Source organism: Dermacentor variabilis, chromosome 6, assembly GCF_050947875.1.
Source record: "Dermacentor variabilis isolate Ectoservices chromosome 6, ASM5094787v1, whole genome shotgun sequence".
Taxonomy (NCBI): Eukaryota; Metazoa; Arthropoda; class Arachnida; order Ixodida; family Ixodidae; genus Dermacentor; species Dermacentor variabilis.
Window position 1 is genome coordinate 17,299,614 of NC_134573.1, and position 12,971 is coordinate 17,312,584.

General features: G+C 50.0%; 1 protein-coding gene across 9 annotated transcripts in view; it reads right to left on the minus strand.

The window, feature by feature from the left end:
- Positions 1-615: 615 nt before the first annotated feature.
- LOC142584667 (solute carrier family 41 member 1-like) overlaps positions 616-12,971 on the minus strand; it is a 590,717-nt gene continuing 578,361 nt past the window's right edge. For all 9 annotated transcript variants that reach the window (XM_075694835.1, XM_075694832.1, XM_075694836.1 and 6 more), the window contains one exon: positions 616-3,010. In XM_075694835.1, coding sequence (XP_075550950.1) covers positions 2,774-3,010 — 237 coding nt within the window. In that variant the 3' untranslated portion in view covers positions 616-2,773. The remainder of the gene's footprint in view (positions 3,011-12,971) is intronic.

The following is a 12,971-nucleotide window of genomic DNA, read 5'->3' on the forward strand; positions in this document are numbered from 1 at the left end:
GTTGTTTATAAAATTTGACGGCTTGAAATTTGCTCACAGATGCGGCATGCAGAACTGGGATATCCGTTTTCCTGCTGAGTTACGCATTGCATGCTTTGTACTTCAATTTTGAAATTACGAATATTCGATAATTCTTGTAAAACTTGCAAGCCATACATTAAATTTGTGCTTCCTGGCCTTCTTAAGAATTTAACTTTCTCTCTCAAGTCCAACAAATTCATTTCAAATCGGTTCAGCGGCGGTCTTGTCGAATCATTTCGGCATGCTACATGTATTTAGGCAGAAAATTGGAGTTGTCCCCGAGATAAATCCCTTTTCATAAGACGACTTCTTTGACTTCTCTGCGCACACAAACAACGCATTCGAGGCCAGGCAAAGCGTGGCGTTGCGCCGAGGCGTGTTGTCGACACTCGTGGAGGTTCACAGCCAGAACTGCACATGAAACCCCCCAGGGTGGCGCTTGGCCTTCGGATTGTCGTTCTGCTCGAGGGCCACAGCCTCAGCAGTGCAGATGTATAAACTGCAAAAGAAATGCGCACCAAGTTTAAAGTGCGCACCACGCACGTTAAAGAACTCCACGTAGCCGAAATTAATTCGTTGCCCTCCAATGCACGGTGTCTGTCAAGGAAAATTTATTATAGCGTGACACAGGACTGAAAGAAGAATGCAGGACAGAGTGCTTTGTGTTGATTTGGGACGCTCGAGGGAGATGTAGATGACGCGTGGCGTGCGGGCCCGTTTCTTTCGACGCGTTCACGTCAGGCGGCATTTTCATAAAGTCAAGCGTGGGCTTCAAGTGAAGGCGTCTAGTGATTCCTTCGTTCGTGTGCGCAACCTAAAGTATGAGTGGGCAGTAAGGTTTCAGCTCTTATGTTGTAAATATATGCCACTTTACTACGTGCAGGTACAAATGGAAGGGTACGAAGGCTGAAGTGTTTCAACATTCCAAATCCTCCACTTGAACACACGGTCGTCGCTACTGTATATATATTATGAGACCACTAACAGTGCCCAACAAGAGATAACCACGCGTTCTTTGTTTCGAGATAGGTCTCATCGTTCGAAACTGCCAATGAGTCGTCTTACTGCTATCACAGTTAACGGCTTATAGTCCGGTTTTTAATCCATATGCTGCCGTACATATATTTTTCTTAGAGGTGACTGAACAATGCAGCTTGCGCTACGTTTAAAAGCGTGTAAGTTGTCTGTGCAAGTTGTACAACTGTCTGCGCGGCTTTGCGTCGGGCAACGTGCTCGCCACGACACGGTCTCAGAATTGGAGTGTGCCAGTTAGTCTCGCCAGTTGAGCAAGCACATCATATGACACCGTATCTTGTGCATGAAAAATTGACACTGTTCGCATCACAGCCCTAAGCAACCACCACCTTCCCCCGTTCTTTTGAAGGGCCCCTCACCAGGTCTGGCCATATTGCGCTGCCAAGCGCAGAACATACAATGCGCGGTAGCGATCGTGTCTGCAAAGAATTACATCGCTACGCGCCGTAGAAAGGTCTGAAATTTTAATCCGAACGCCGTTGTCCCTTTCCTTCGCGGCGACCGCGCTCCAAACCGGACGGTGACGTACTCGCGTCCCTGCGCCTACGTAGTCGTGTCCGCAGTGTGACGTCGCTCCTGGTGACAAGTGACTTTGAGAATTATTCTAGGCAACATCTTTTATTTGTGTGATCTGGTGTTTGAATTGACAAATTGAATTTTAGAGAAACAATCGAACACACAAATGGAATCTCTGCGTGTTTTTGGTTTTACTTCGCACCGAAGCAAGAGAGATGTACTTCCGCTTCGTCTGCTTGTTCCCACGGTCGTGCAGTCACGTGTGCAGGTACCGAAACTATGCCATTTTCTACCGTGCTCAAGCGCGTGATCACGCTCTGCGATCCGCTTGTTCTGCCTGAGTATTCGTGTTGCACTGAATTATACCGCTAGTCATGTGCCCTTGTGCACAGCGCGCTAAATCGTGCGCTGCTTGAAACCAATCCCAACAGCTCGTGCGCAGCGCCGCAAAAGAAAAAAAAAGTGAAGAGAATAAAAAAATGAAGGCGGGGCCCGTGACATATGCGTCACGCGATCCTCGAGGTCCGGTATAGAAGAACGCAGGGGAGGAACTTCGCTTACGGTGGCTAGGCGGGGCGAGTGGAGTGAGTGTCTCGCTATGCAGTGGAGCTCGCCTTCTGAAATCATGGGTTCGCGGCACTGAAATATTTCTATCGCAGCTATTAATGAACCGATTTCAAAAATGTTTGGGACAGAACGCTCCCAGAGGACACGTAACAACTTTCAGTGTATAACCAAAATTTGCTATGGGGCCTGGTGAGGGGCCCTTTAAGCAGCTCGCCGTGATATTGTTAAGTTCTGAAAAAAAAACTGTTATTCCTAAGGCTGCGGGAACAGGCTCTGTCATAGAATTTGTTTTGAAATGCGGAAGTAGCGGCACTATCTCGCTCAGCACCGTGAATTTGCTTCGGTGCGTGCACTTGGAGTTACGGTACTGCCACTGCAGTTCCTTTGCCGCGTGTTTACGTAGCGTTGTGGTCGCACAGCCGTATGAGGCTGACACTGTCGAAACGCAGGCGGCGTTGGGGAGAAGCGAACTGCGCTCTCCTATCGGTTCCAACGGGCACCATGAATGCGCGCCTGAGGCGCGAAAGAAGCGCTATCGACTTGGGACCCTTGCCGCAGGACCAGGACGACAGCGAGAGCCCGGCAGACGCGCGCGCAGCAGTTGCAAGCACGTCCGCTCAAGTGGCACCACCGTTCAGATGGCGGCCAGGGCGGTGTCGTTGGAGGCCAGCGGCGATACGTGGTGGCCGACGAATCCAGCGACGCTTGGGTCTTGGATGTTCTCGAGAAAGAGGAACGCGAGCAGCAGGAAACCGGTGCCGCACAGGTCCCCGAACCCCGTCAGAAGCGGAATGAGCGCGTTGTCCGGGTCGATCTTGCGCCGCCACATCCAGTAGGCGCCACAGCGGGCCAGGTACAGCAGAACGGTCAGCTGCAATGCATCGAGAGTTTCGCATTCATGCAAAATTTTTTTTTTACCGCTAACTAATGACATCCATACGAGGCCTCTAACATATTTTCGACAAACGATAAACCTCATCGTTGAATAGTGTTTGGCATCAAAAGAAAAAAGACAACTCTCAACTTGCCTCCCCTAATAGGCTCTGGATTTCATTCCCCGTGTTGGAGTTGATTGAAATGGCTGACTAACAAGACGCAGTGAACAATCTAAATGTCTAATAGGAATAACAGCAGCTAAAAATTATCTGTCTTCAGTGAGGTGAAATGCTATGACCGGGTGTGGGAGTAAAAATTCTGTAGGTGGAAAGTTGGCCTAGACAGTTCACGGCTGTGTAGGCGAAACGCGAGGAAGACCGGATGCACAGCTTTTCGTCGGACAGACAGCAGCAATACAATGCGGGAGCATGATTACAATGTCAAACGCGCTCTTTTGGGGTGCTTGATTGTCCACTGTAAATCGTCCGAACGCTCTCCCGTGTTCAACAATTCATTGTTTTGAGCAAGCACAGGATTTGCCTAACACGCAAAATTCTTCAAGTTGAAAAGAATGCACAGTTATGCGATACCTGTGTAAGCACTCAACAGGTATCCTTCATAGTCATTATCGGCAAAAGTGATATGGCAAAGTGAAGTACTTCTTTCTCTTAATCTTTTATCGGCATGCGAGTATATATACACCTGATGTCAGATGCATCTTTGCGCAGGGCCACACTGCGATATGCAGGTGCGATTGTTTATGAATTATTTCGAACTACCTTACAGGCGGTATATACAGGAATTGTGATCATAACAACTAGCGAATTATACAACAAATTATGCAACAATTATACAAAAGCTACAAAGGGAACGACGAGAGCCTCTACGTTGCGTGTAGTTATAAAGCTTCAACGTTCCTCAGCTTGTTGCTCAATTTCGCGCTGTTGGTGCCGTCCGCAGCGAAAGAAGTGAGCGAGAAAGGTGCGAGAGGTACCGGGAAGTTCTCCTGGTGCTCAGGCAGAGGAGTCTTAGGTAACGTGACATAGAGCTTGGTTCCTTCAACCGGATTGTTGCCCTCCACGAAACCAACGTATTGTGCCCGTCATCGTTCCATTGACGCCATTCCTTTTTTGTCGTTATATCTTAGTGACGTTGTCGTCATTCAATTGCGATTACGAAGCCGTTGTCCTCCCATCGCCGAAATTGCGTTGTCGTTATGCCGTCCCCGTCGTTCCATCTTCGTCACCCGATCATTATCATGCCGTCTTCGTTGTTGCCATACAGTCGTCGTCAAACCATCTCACGCCATATCGTTGTAGTCGCCCTGTTGTGGCCGTCATCCGATAAACGTCATATAGCCATCGTAGCGCCATCGTTGGTACGTAGTCGTCGTCATACATGCTACCTCTTTCGATTCCCGGATAAATTAGCGCCAATCTAGCATCGCCATGCGATTCTAATCTAGCCGTCACCGTCACGCCATTGTCATCATACAGTCATCGTCACTCTATACATCGTCATGCATTCATCGTCATCCAGTTGTCATGATATCGTTGTGTTAATCCAATTGTCCCCCATGTCGTTGTCGTTACGCTGTCATTATTTCAGAATCGTCATTGCGCCGTGGTCATACATTCGTTGTCATACCGTCGTCGTAATGCTTTCGTGGTCGAAATTTCGGCTTCGTTATCAGATTCTCGTCACGCCATCGTCATCATACAGTCATTGTCACGTCATTGTCGTCATACGTTCGTGTCCTCCCATTGTCTTCAAGCCGCCGTGGTCACACTGTCGCCACCATTGTCATAATTTGGAATTCGTCATTGTGCCGTTGTTATACAATCGTTGTCATGCACTCGTTGTTATGAAGTCGTTGAAATGCTGCCGTGGTGGTTCCATTGTTGTCATTCGAGCTTCGTCAACTGATTCTCATCATACCGTCGTCGTCACGCCGAGTCGTCGTCGCGCTATAGTCTTCATAGGGTCATCGTCATATACTTGTCGTTATAACATTGTCACCATGCCTTGGTCGTCCCGCTGTCATTGTCATATCACTGTCATCATTTCAGAATTTTCGTCACATTTTAGCCGTGGCATCGTCTTGCATCCCCAACAGTGGCGCGTACCCACTATGGGGGATTGGCCAAGAAGCAGGCGGTTTTCCGTATGCTTAGAAGTAAAGCGAAACTAGGAGCGTGGGACGACAGAACCATAATTTAGAAGTGTAATGAAAATAGTGTTAAGAAGTTAGACAAAATAAATTAACATAAAGTAATGAAGTAATAGAAATTATTGATAATTTTAGAAATTCAGCAAGGTACTCTTTTTCGTCTCTCTAGTCGTTATCACACAGCCTTCAGCTTCGCCAGTGTATGCTTAAGAAAGCCAGCGAGAACTCGAGCAGCGGCGAGGAGCGTAGCACTTCAAACGAAAGCGCTATGAAACATCATTTACACTGTAGTGTCACGGAGAAAGCGGTACCTGCAGAGCCTCCTGGCGATTCGGCGAGCTCGTCTAAACCGCATCACAGATAACGCTTCAAGGGCAACTGCAGCCGTTTTTGGACGGGAGCGGATGCACAAAAAAAAAAGAGGAGCGAGAAAGGAGAAACAATCCGTTTTCCTCCTTCAGGTCGGTGAGCTCCTCCTTTACACGTGACGATGATGATGATGATTTATTGGCATCCCCTTTGAAACCCTCCCCTTTGGTGAAAAATTTTGGTGATTTTTCACCATCCCCTGTGGTGAAAAATCGTCACCTAACCTGCTTCAGTTACTCAGGTATACTAGCAATGCTTTTCCTTCTAGCAATCATGTATGCCCCCATCTCCTTATTCTTCTTTATTTATCTTGTACCGGGGGCTGCCTATGCCTGTAACGAATCCGGTCGTATTAGTCTGTCTCTTCGCTGCTTTTTTCCACCAATACTCTAAACGTATATTGCTTATCTAAACTGCTGACCGGTTGATATTTCCGTCTATTTTAAATCCAAGCACTTCTGGAGGTTCTACGCTACGTACTAGTGTCGCTGGGGGAAGGCCTTAGCATTCTATTAGGATGTGCTGAGCGGTCCATGGATTTTTGCTGCAGCATACACATGCCTCATCTAAATGCGAATATTTTCTCTGGTATATTTTTATCCTTAGGCAACCAGCTCGAGCGTCAAATAGCAAGGCGCTTCGCTTCGTGTTATCGTACCAATGTTACATTTTAATTTCTTTTTTCTCATTCTTGTAAACAAGGAACGGCACCCAAATCAATAATCAAAATTTTAGGCACTCAACTAGAGGGGCACCACACTATCGTCTGGTGTCCGGCACACGAGCGACTGGCAGGAAACGCTAGGGCAGACCGTATTGCTCGAGGTTTGAACGTCCGAGCAACGGCATGGCCTAGCGACGTCCTTCCACCGAATTCTCGTGACATCCTCCTACAGCAAAGGCAGGAGCGGAGACGTTTTGGACATCCTCACTCCGATTTAAACAGCGAACAGGAGAGGGACTGGCGTCGTATTCAGACGAATACATACCCCAACCTGCACCACCTACACAGAATACACCCCACAAGGTTTTCTGACGAGTGCCCGTGGTGCACAGACACACCCACACTAAAACACATCACATGGGAGTGCCCCAGGAGGCCTCCGCACATAGACAGTCCCATATTACACCAACATCCACTAATGAGGAATAGGCAGTGGGAGGCATGGCTTGCGGACGAGGGTCGGGAGAGCCAGTTGGCTCTTCTGGACCAAGCCCAGCGAGCCATGCGATGAGGACGTCGTCTGATTGGGCTGGCGCCCCCAGTATTGATTTTATGAGTGACCACAGATCTCTGTCCCAAAGGATGGTCATTAAAATTAAAGCTGTCGCGTTAGGACTTCAATATGCGCCTCATATCGGCTGTCTTAGCAGGAAGGAGGTCAGACGCTATCATCTTGTCAATATCACCGTCGACGAGATTTTGCGAGGAAGGGGAAAGGGCAGAGGACAAAAAAGCGTCGGTGACGAATGCAGAAACGGCACACTCATCGATAGAAGATATGTGGGCTAGAGTCATGCCGCCTGGTATAAGTTGCGTTGCTCCAGCTAAAGTTCAATATGGCTATAGGCGTTTGATTATCCGTAACTCTAATGAGGGTGTGAGGAAGAGCGACGTCTTCGGCGAATGAGACGTCAACGATCGGGATGAAGATATAGTCGCCATAGGGAATGGGAGAAAAAGACCGCAAGTTCACATATATAACTGCTTGAGGAGGTAGACGAACGTAATCTACTGAGCACAAGCGCGGTTAGTCTGCAGTAGGAGCGTCATGGTAGCACGGTAGCTCTAGCTGAAGCAAGCCGGTTCCACAGTCAATAAGAGCAGAATAGGCAGACAGAAAGCCATACCGACGATGGGTTCATAGGAGCATTTCTTGAGCATGGCAAGTAGTACACTTGTGAATTGGTCAGCAACACTTAATCGAGCGAAGCACATCCCTAGCACGGGAAACGTTCCACCATCGGCGACAGGAATGAATGGTTGTGTGGGTGGCGTTATGACCTTCTTAAGGCGGCGACGTAACTCAGGGGACCAATTGCAATGCGTGCTCACTGACCTGGAGAGGCAAAGCAGAAGTGTGGGTCTGAAAATTAATCTGCAGAAAACTAAAGTAATGTTTAACAGTCTCGGAAGAGAACAGCAGTTTACGATAGGTAGCTAGGCACTGGAACTCATAAGGGAATACAACCACTTGGGGAAGGTAGTTACCGCGGATCCGGATGATGAGACAGAAATAATCAGAAGAATAAGAATGGGTTGGGGTGCGTTTGGCAGGCATTCTCAGATAATGAACAGCAGGTTGCCATTATCCCTCAAGAGAAAAGTGTATAAGATCTACGTCTTACCAGTACTCACGTACGGGGCAGAAACCTGGAGGCTTACGAAAAGGGTTCTACTTGAAAGAGCGTAGGTTAGGGCGTGTTGGTATTCCATAACTGAGGTTTTTAGCGCACGAAAAGGGACGGAAGACAGTGGCGAAATGAGACGGTTCGACTTAAATTGAGGACGAGGCAACGAGCTATGGAAAGAAGAGTCATGGTTGTAACGTTAAGGGATAAGAAAAGAGCAGATTGGGTGAGGGAACAAACGCGAGATACTGACATCTTAGTTGAAATCAAGAAAAATAAATGGTGGCATGGACAGGACATGTAATGAGGAGGGAAGACAACCGATGGTTATTAAGGGTTACGGACTGGATTGCAAGGGAAGGGAAGCGTAGCAGGGGGTGGCAGAAAGTTAGGTGGGTGGATGAGATTAAGAATTTTGCAGGGACAACATGGCCACAATTAATATATGACCGGGGTAGTTGGGGAAGTATGGGAGAGGCCTTTGCCCTGCAGTGGGAGTAAGGAGGCTGATGATGATGATGATGATGACGCTGATGATGATGAAGAGGCGGCGACGAAGTGCCGAATTCATTACTGATATCTGAACCACAGTATCCACTAGAGCAACAACATGTGCGTCATGCAGTTTAACGTCTATCAGGTTCCTTCTGGTCCGCAGTGTGATAAGATGATTTGGCAGGCGAGTTGTCGATGCAGGATCACCTCTGGGAGCTGCATCATCTAGTTTTCCCGAGGGAGTCGTTAAATCGGCGACGTAGTGCGGCGGGATTGGGGCGAGCTAGATGATTGGCGACGAGACAACGGCGAACGGGACTGGTGACCACGTGTACGACGATACGGCATGGAAGGAGCGTCGTCGCCAGTGGTTTGGGGAGGCTCGCGGTAGGGCTGAAATCGGCCATAATCCATGTCAGGGTGACAGTTGTGTCCATAGGGCGCCTGATACCAATACCACCGGCATTTACAATGACGGGCCACGTGTCGCATATGACGGCAGTTGAAGCAAATGGGACGGTCATCAGCAGTCATCCACTCGGCTGGATTGCGAGTACGGAACGGGGGCCTTTGACCTTGGGCGTGCTTAAGTGTGGGAAGGCGGTCGATCCGCTCGTAAGGAGCTGCGGCGCACAAAGAATCCAGGCCATCATTGGAGAGCTCCTGATGAACGACAGCTTGAGCTAGTGGTACCATCTGGGAGCTGTGGTCAGAGGTACGGGCGCACTAAGAAGCAGGAGACGCAGCTTCATGTTGACGTCGGAGCGATGGCTCAGGTACGTCTTCGCACGACCACGTTGCTGCCGTGTTCGGAAGTCGAGCGAAATGATGGGCAATGCGTCAACTTTTGGCGGCCTCAAAGCGCTTGTACTCTTGGATGATGGGATCGACAATGTCGCCGTCTTTACAGATTAGCAGATTGAAGGCATAATGTGCTATGCCCTTTAACACGTGGCCCGCTTTCTAAGACTCCGTGATGCCGTCGTCGGCTTTGCGCCAAAGGGCAAGCACGTCCTGTATGTAAGTCAGGTATGATTCTGTCACTGTCTGCGCACGAGATGCCAGCTCCTCCTTTGCTGCTGCCTTTCTACCTCCAGACTTGCCGAACAGGGAACGCATCTTCTCCTTACATGCATGCCAACTCCCAATTTCATCTTCGTTATTCTCAAACCACACCTTCGCTGTTCCTTTAAGGTAAAATAATGTTTGCCAACATGATCGTCTCATCCCAGTGATTGTTTTTACCTGCAAGCTCGTGCAGGGGCAGCCAGTCCTCGATGTCGACGTTGTCGGCCCTGCAGAATGTAGCTGGGTCTTTTAGTTGAGCGAGGATGACCGTTGCCGTTGCAGTCGCCTCGTTGGGCGCCGACCCCTCTTCCGCCATCGTGGAGAAAGCCAAACGTAGGCCGCTGCGGAGCTCCGTTGTAACGTGTGGGCACCCCGCACTTCCCACCAATATGCCACGGGGATGAGAGTAGCCGAAAGGGATACGAAATTGTATTTACAAGATATGTACAGAGAGATATGGCAGAACAACACGAGCACTTCTCTGGTGAACGTCTTCACCGACTTTCTGACGCATTCTTCCATGCACCCCAGGATGCGTGCTTCAGTGCGCAGGGATAGCGCGTAACAATATATCACCATTTCATCGTTGAAAGCGGAATCTGGCTTGGCAACGCTTTCTTTGCGTGGACAGGTTGCTACCCTCTCTTCCCCTAATCACCCACCTTGCATCGTGCCCCCTTCGTACATTTTGCACCAGTCATCCTCTTTAAGTTGCACGTGCACTGCCCGGACCACCACTTCTCAAGCAACTTTGTTTATTCGAGCAGCAAGGGACTGGAATGGTCGTCCACATGCCAACGCAGCCATTACAAGCCAGGTGCCGACAGAATCACCAACAAGATGCTGCGGAACCTTGACGACGGTTCGATCGCATACCTCACCGAGAAGATCGACGAGACGTGGAAAAACGGCAGCGTCCCAGAGCAATGGAAGACCGCCAACGTCGTCCTGATCCCCAAACCCGGCAAGGCTCCGAACGTGAACAACCTCCGACCGATCTCTTTCACCTCCTGCGTTGGGAAAGTGGCGGAGCATGTCGTCCTCAACAGACTAAACAGATATCTCGAAGAGAACAACATCTATACTCACAACATGATTGGCTTTCGTGCCGGCCTCTCGTCGCAGGACGCCATGACGATGATCAAACATCAAATCATCGACGGCAGTACCAGAGACACCAGGGCCCTGCTCGGACTCGACCTCGAGAAAGCGTTTGACAACGTTCTCCACGAATACATTCTGGCCTCCGTGGCAGACCTCGAGCGGGGCCCCAGACTATATAACTACGTCCGTTCGTTCCTGACGGGGAGGAAAGCGAAGCTGCGGATCGGCGACTTTGTCTCCGACGAGGTGCTCCTGAGCCCACGGGGCACGCCGCAAGGCTCGGTCATTTCTCCTGCTCTCTTCAACATCTGCATGATCGGCCTCTCGAGGAATCTGGCCCAAGTTGAAGGTATCAAACACACCATCTACGCAGACGACATCACGATCTGGTGCACCGGCGGTAGCGAAGGGCAAGTGGAAAGCGCCATGCGAGAGGCGGTAGACGTCACGGAGCAGTACCTGCTACCCACCGGACTCAGATGCTCCCCGACCAAATCTGAGCTTCTCCTTTATAGAAAAGAAAAAGGCCGCAGACCCAAGGGCTGGAAACCGGTCTCGGAAAGTGACATTCACCTGTTCACTCGGAGCGGTGACCCGATACCCAGGGTTGACACCATCAGAGTCCTGGGTATGTTTATAGAATCACGCGGCGGCAATGGCACTGCGTTACGCAAGACAATTGCGAAAACCGACAATGCTTTTCGCCTTGTCCGAAGGGTCACGAACAGACATCGTGGCCTCAAGGAGGACAACCTGCTTCGGCTCATCAACGCCTTTGTGCTGTGTCACTTCACCTACATGGTGGCCATGCACAACTGGCTCAGAGCTGAGCGGGAAAAGCTTAATGCCCTCATTAGAAAATTCTTCCAGACAGCCCTCGGGCTGCCCGTCCGAACGCATACAGAGGACCTCCTTCGGCTCGGCATACACAACACCATGGAGGCTCAGGAACGGGCCCAGCTAACTCGGCTGTCCAACACGCCGGCCGGCAGGCGTATCCTCGAGGAGATCGGACTCGCACCAACCAAGAACTTGGCTGAAGACACCCAAATCCCCAGAGAAATAGGGGAGAAGATCGTGGTCGCCCCTTTGCCCCGCAACGTTCACCCCGTTCACAACGCAGGTCGTCGCAAGGCAAGAGCATTGAACATACTAAAGCAAGTAAACAGGGACAAAATCGCAGCAAGCTTCGTGGACGCAGCTTCATACCGAGACGGCAAGGCTTTTGCGGTTTCCGTCGTTGACACGCTGGGCAAAGTTATCAACTGTGCTTCCGTCCGGACGATGAACCCAGAGGTAGCCGAGCAAGTGGCCATTGCACTCGCCATGCAAGACGGTCGGAGAGACAGGGTGTATAGCGATTCGAAAGCCGCCATCAGGGCATACCAGAAAGGCCGGGTAGCCCGTCAGGTAGTTCAAATTCTGAAAGGCGACAAGCACGGCAACACCTCCATGCACTCGATCCTTTGGTTCCCTGCACACGTCGGGGCGATTGAGGGGGTTCCTCTGAACCTCAACGAGTCTGCCCACGAGGCTGCGCGTGGCTTTACCGACCGCGCTCCCCTCGGATCGGGCGACTCTCTCCCCGGACACAGAGACGCTCCTCTCACACACAACGAAATCACTAAATTCTTCTACTTAGAGAGAAGGGTTTTCCCCCGCCTCACTCCAAGTTAAGCAGGCCGCAGGCGGTCACACTAAGACTTCTGCAAACGAACTCGTACCCAAATCCGGCGTTCCTTAATAGCATATATCCAGAGATTTATCCAAATTGTTCTTGCGTGGCCTGTGGTGAGGTAGCTACGTTGCCTCATATGCTCTGGGAGTGCGGGTCGCTGGGCCCGAAGTTCACCAAGGAAGAGTGGGACGCGCCCCTGCGAAGTCCCGTCTTTGAGGATCAAATCCTGGCCGTCCAGCACGCCCGCGATCTGGCCGGCAGACTAGATCTGTCAGTCCCGTCGTGGGATTAGCCGGGTGCGCGTTTTATCGCGCTTTGCTGGACCAAATAAAAGTTTATTCACTCACTCACTCACTCACTCACTCACTCACTCACTCACTCACTCACTCACTCACTCACTCACTCACTCACTCACTCACTCACTCACTCACTCACTCACTCACTCACTCACTCACTCACTCACTCACTCACTCACTCACTCACTCACTCACTCACCTGTTTACAATATTTATGTTATTAACCACCCCTTATATAATACGCCTCCAATGGGGTTTTAAGGTAATAATGTGAAGTGTTTTGCTTTAGTATCTCTCGCAAATTTTAAGGCTGAACGTTTATGATCGCTACCCAGGCTATCTTCTCAGTGTTGATCTAACATAATTTGGTCTATGAGCAAAACGTGAACAAAGTGAATGCAGGAGCCCACGTTTCGACAAGTGG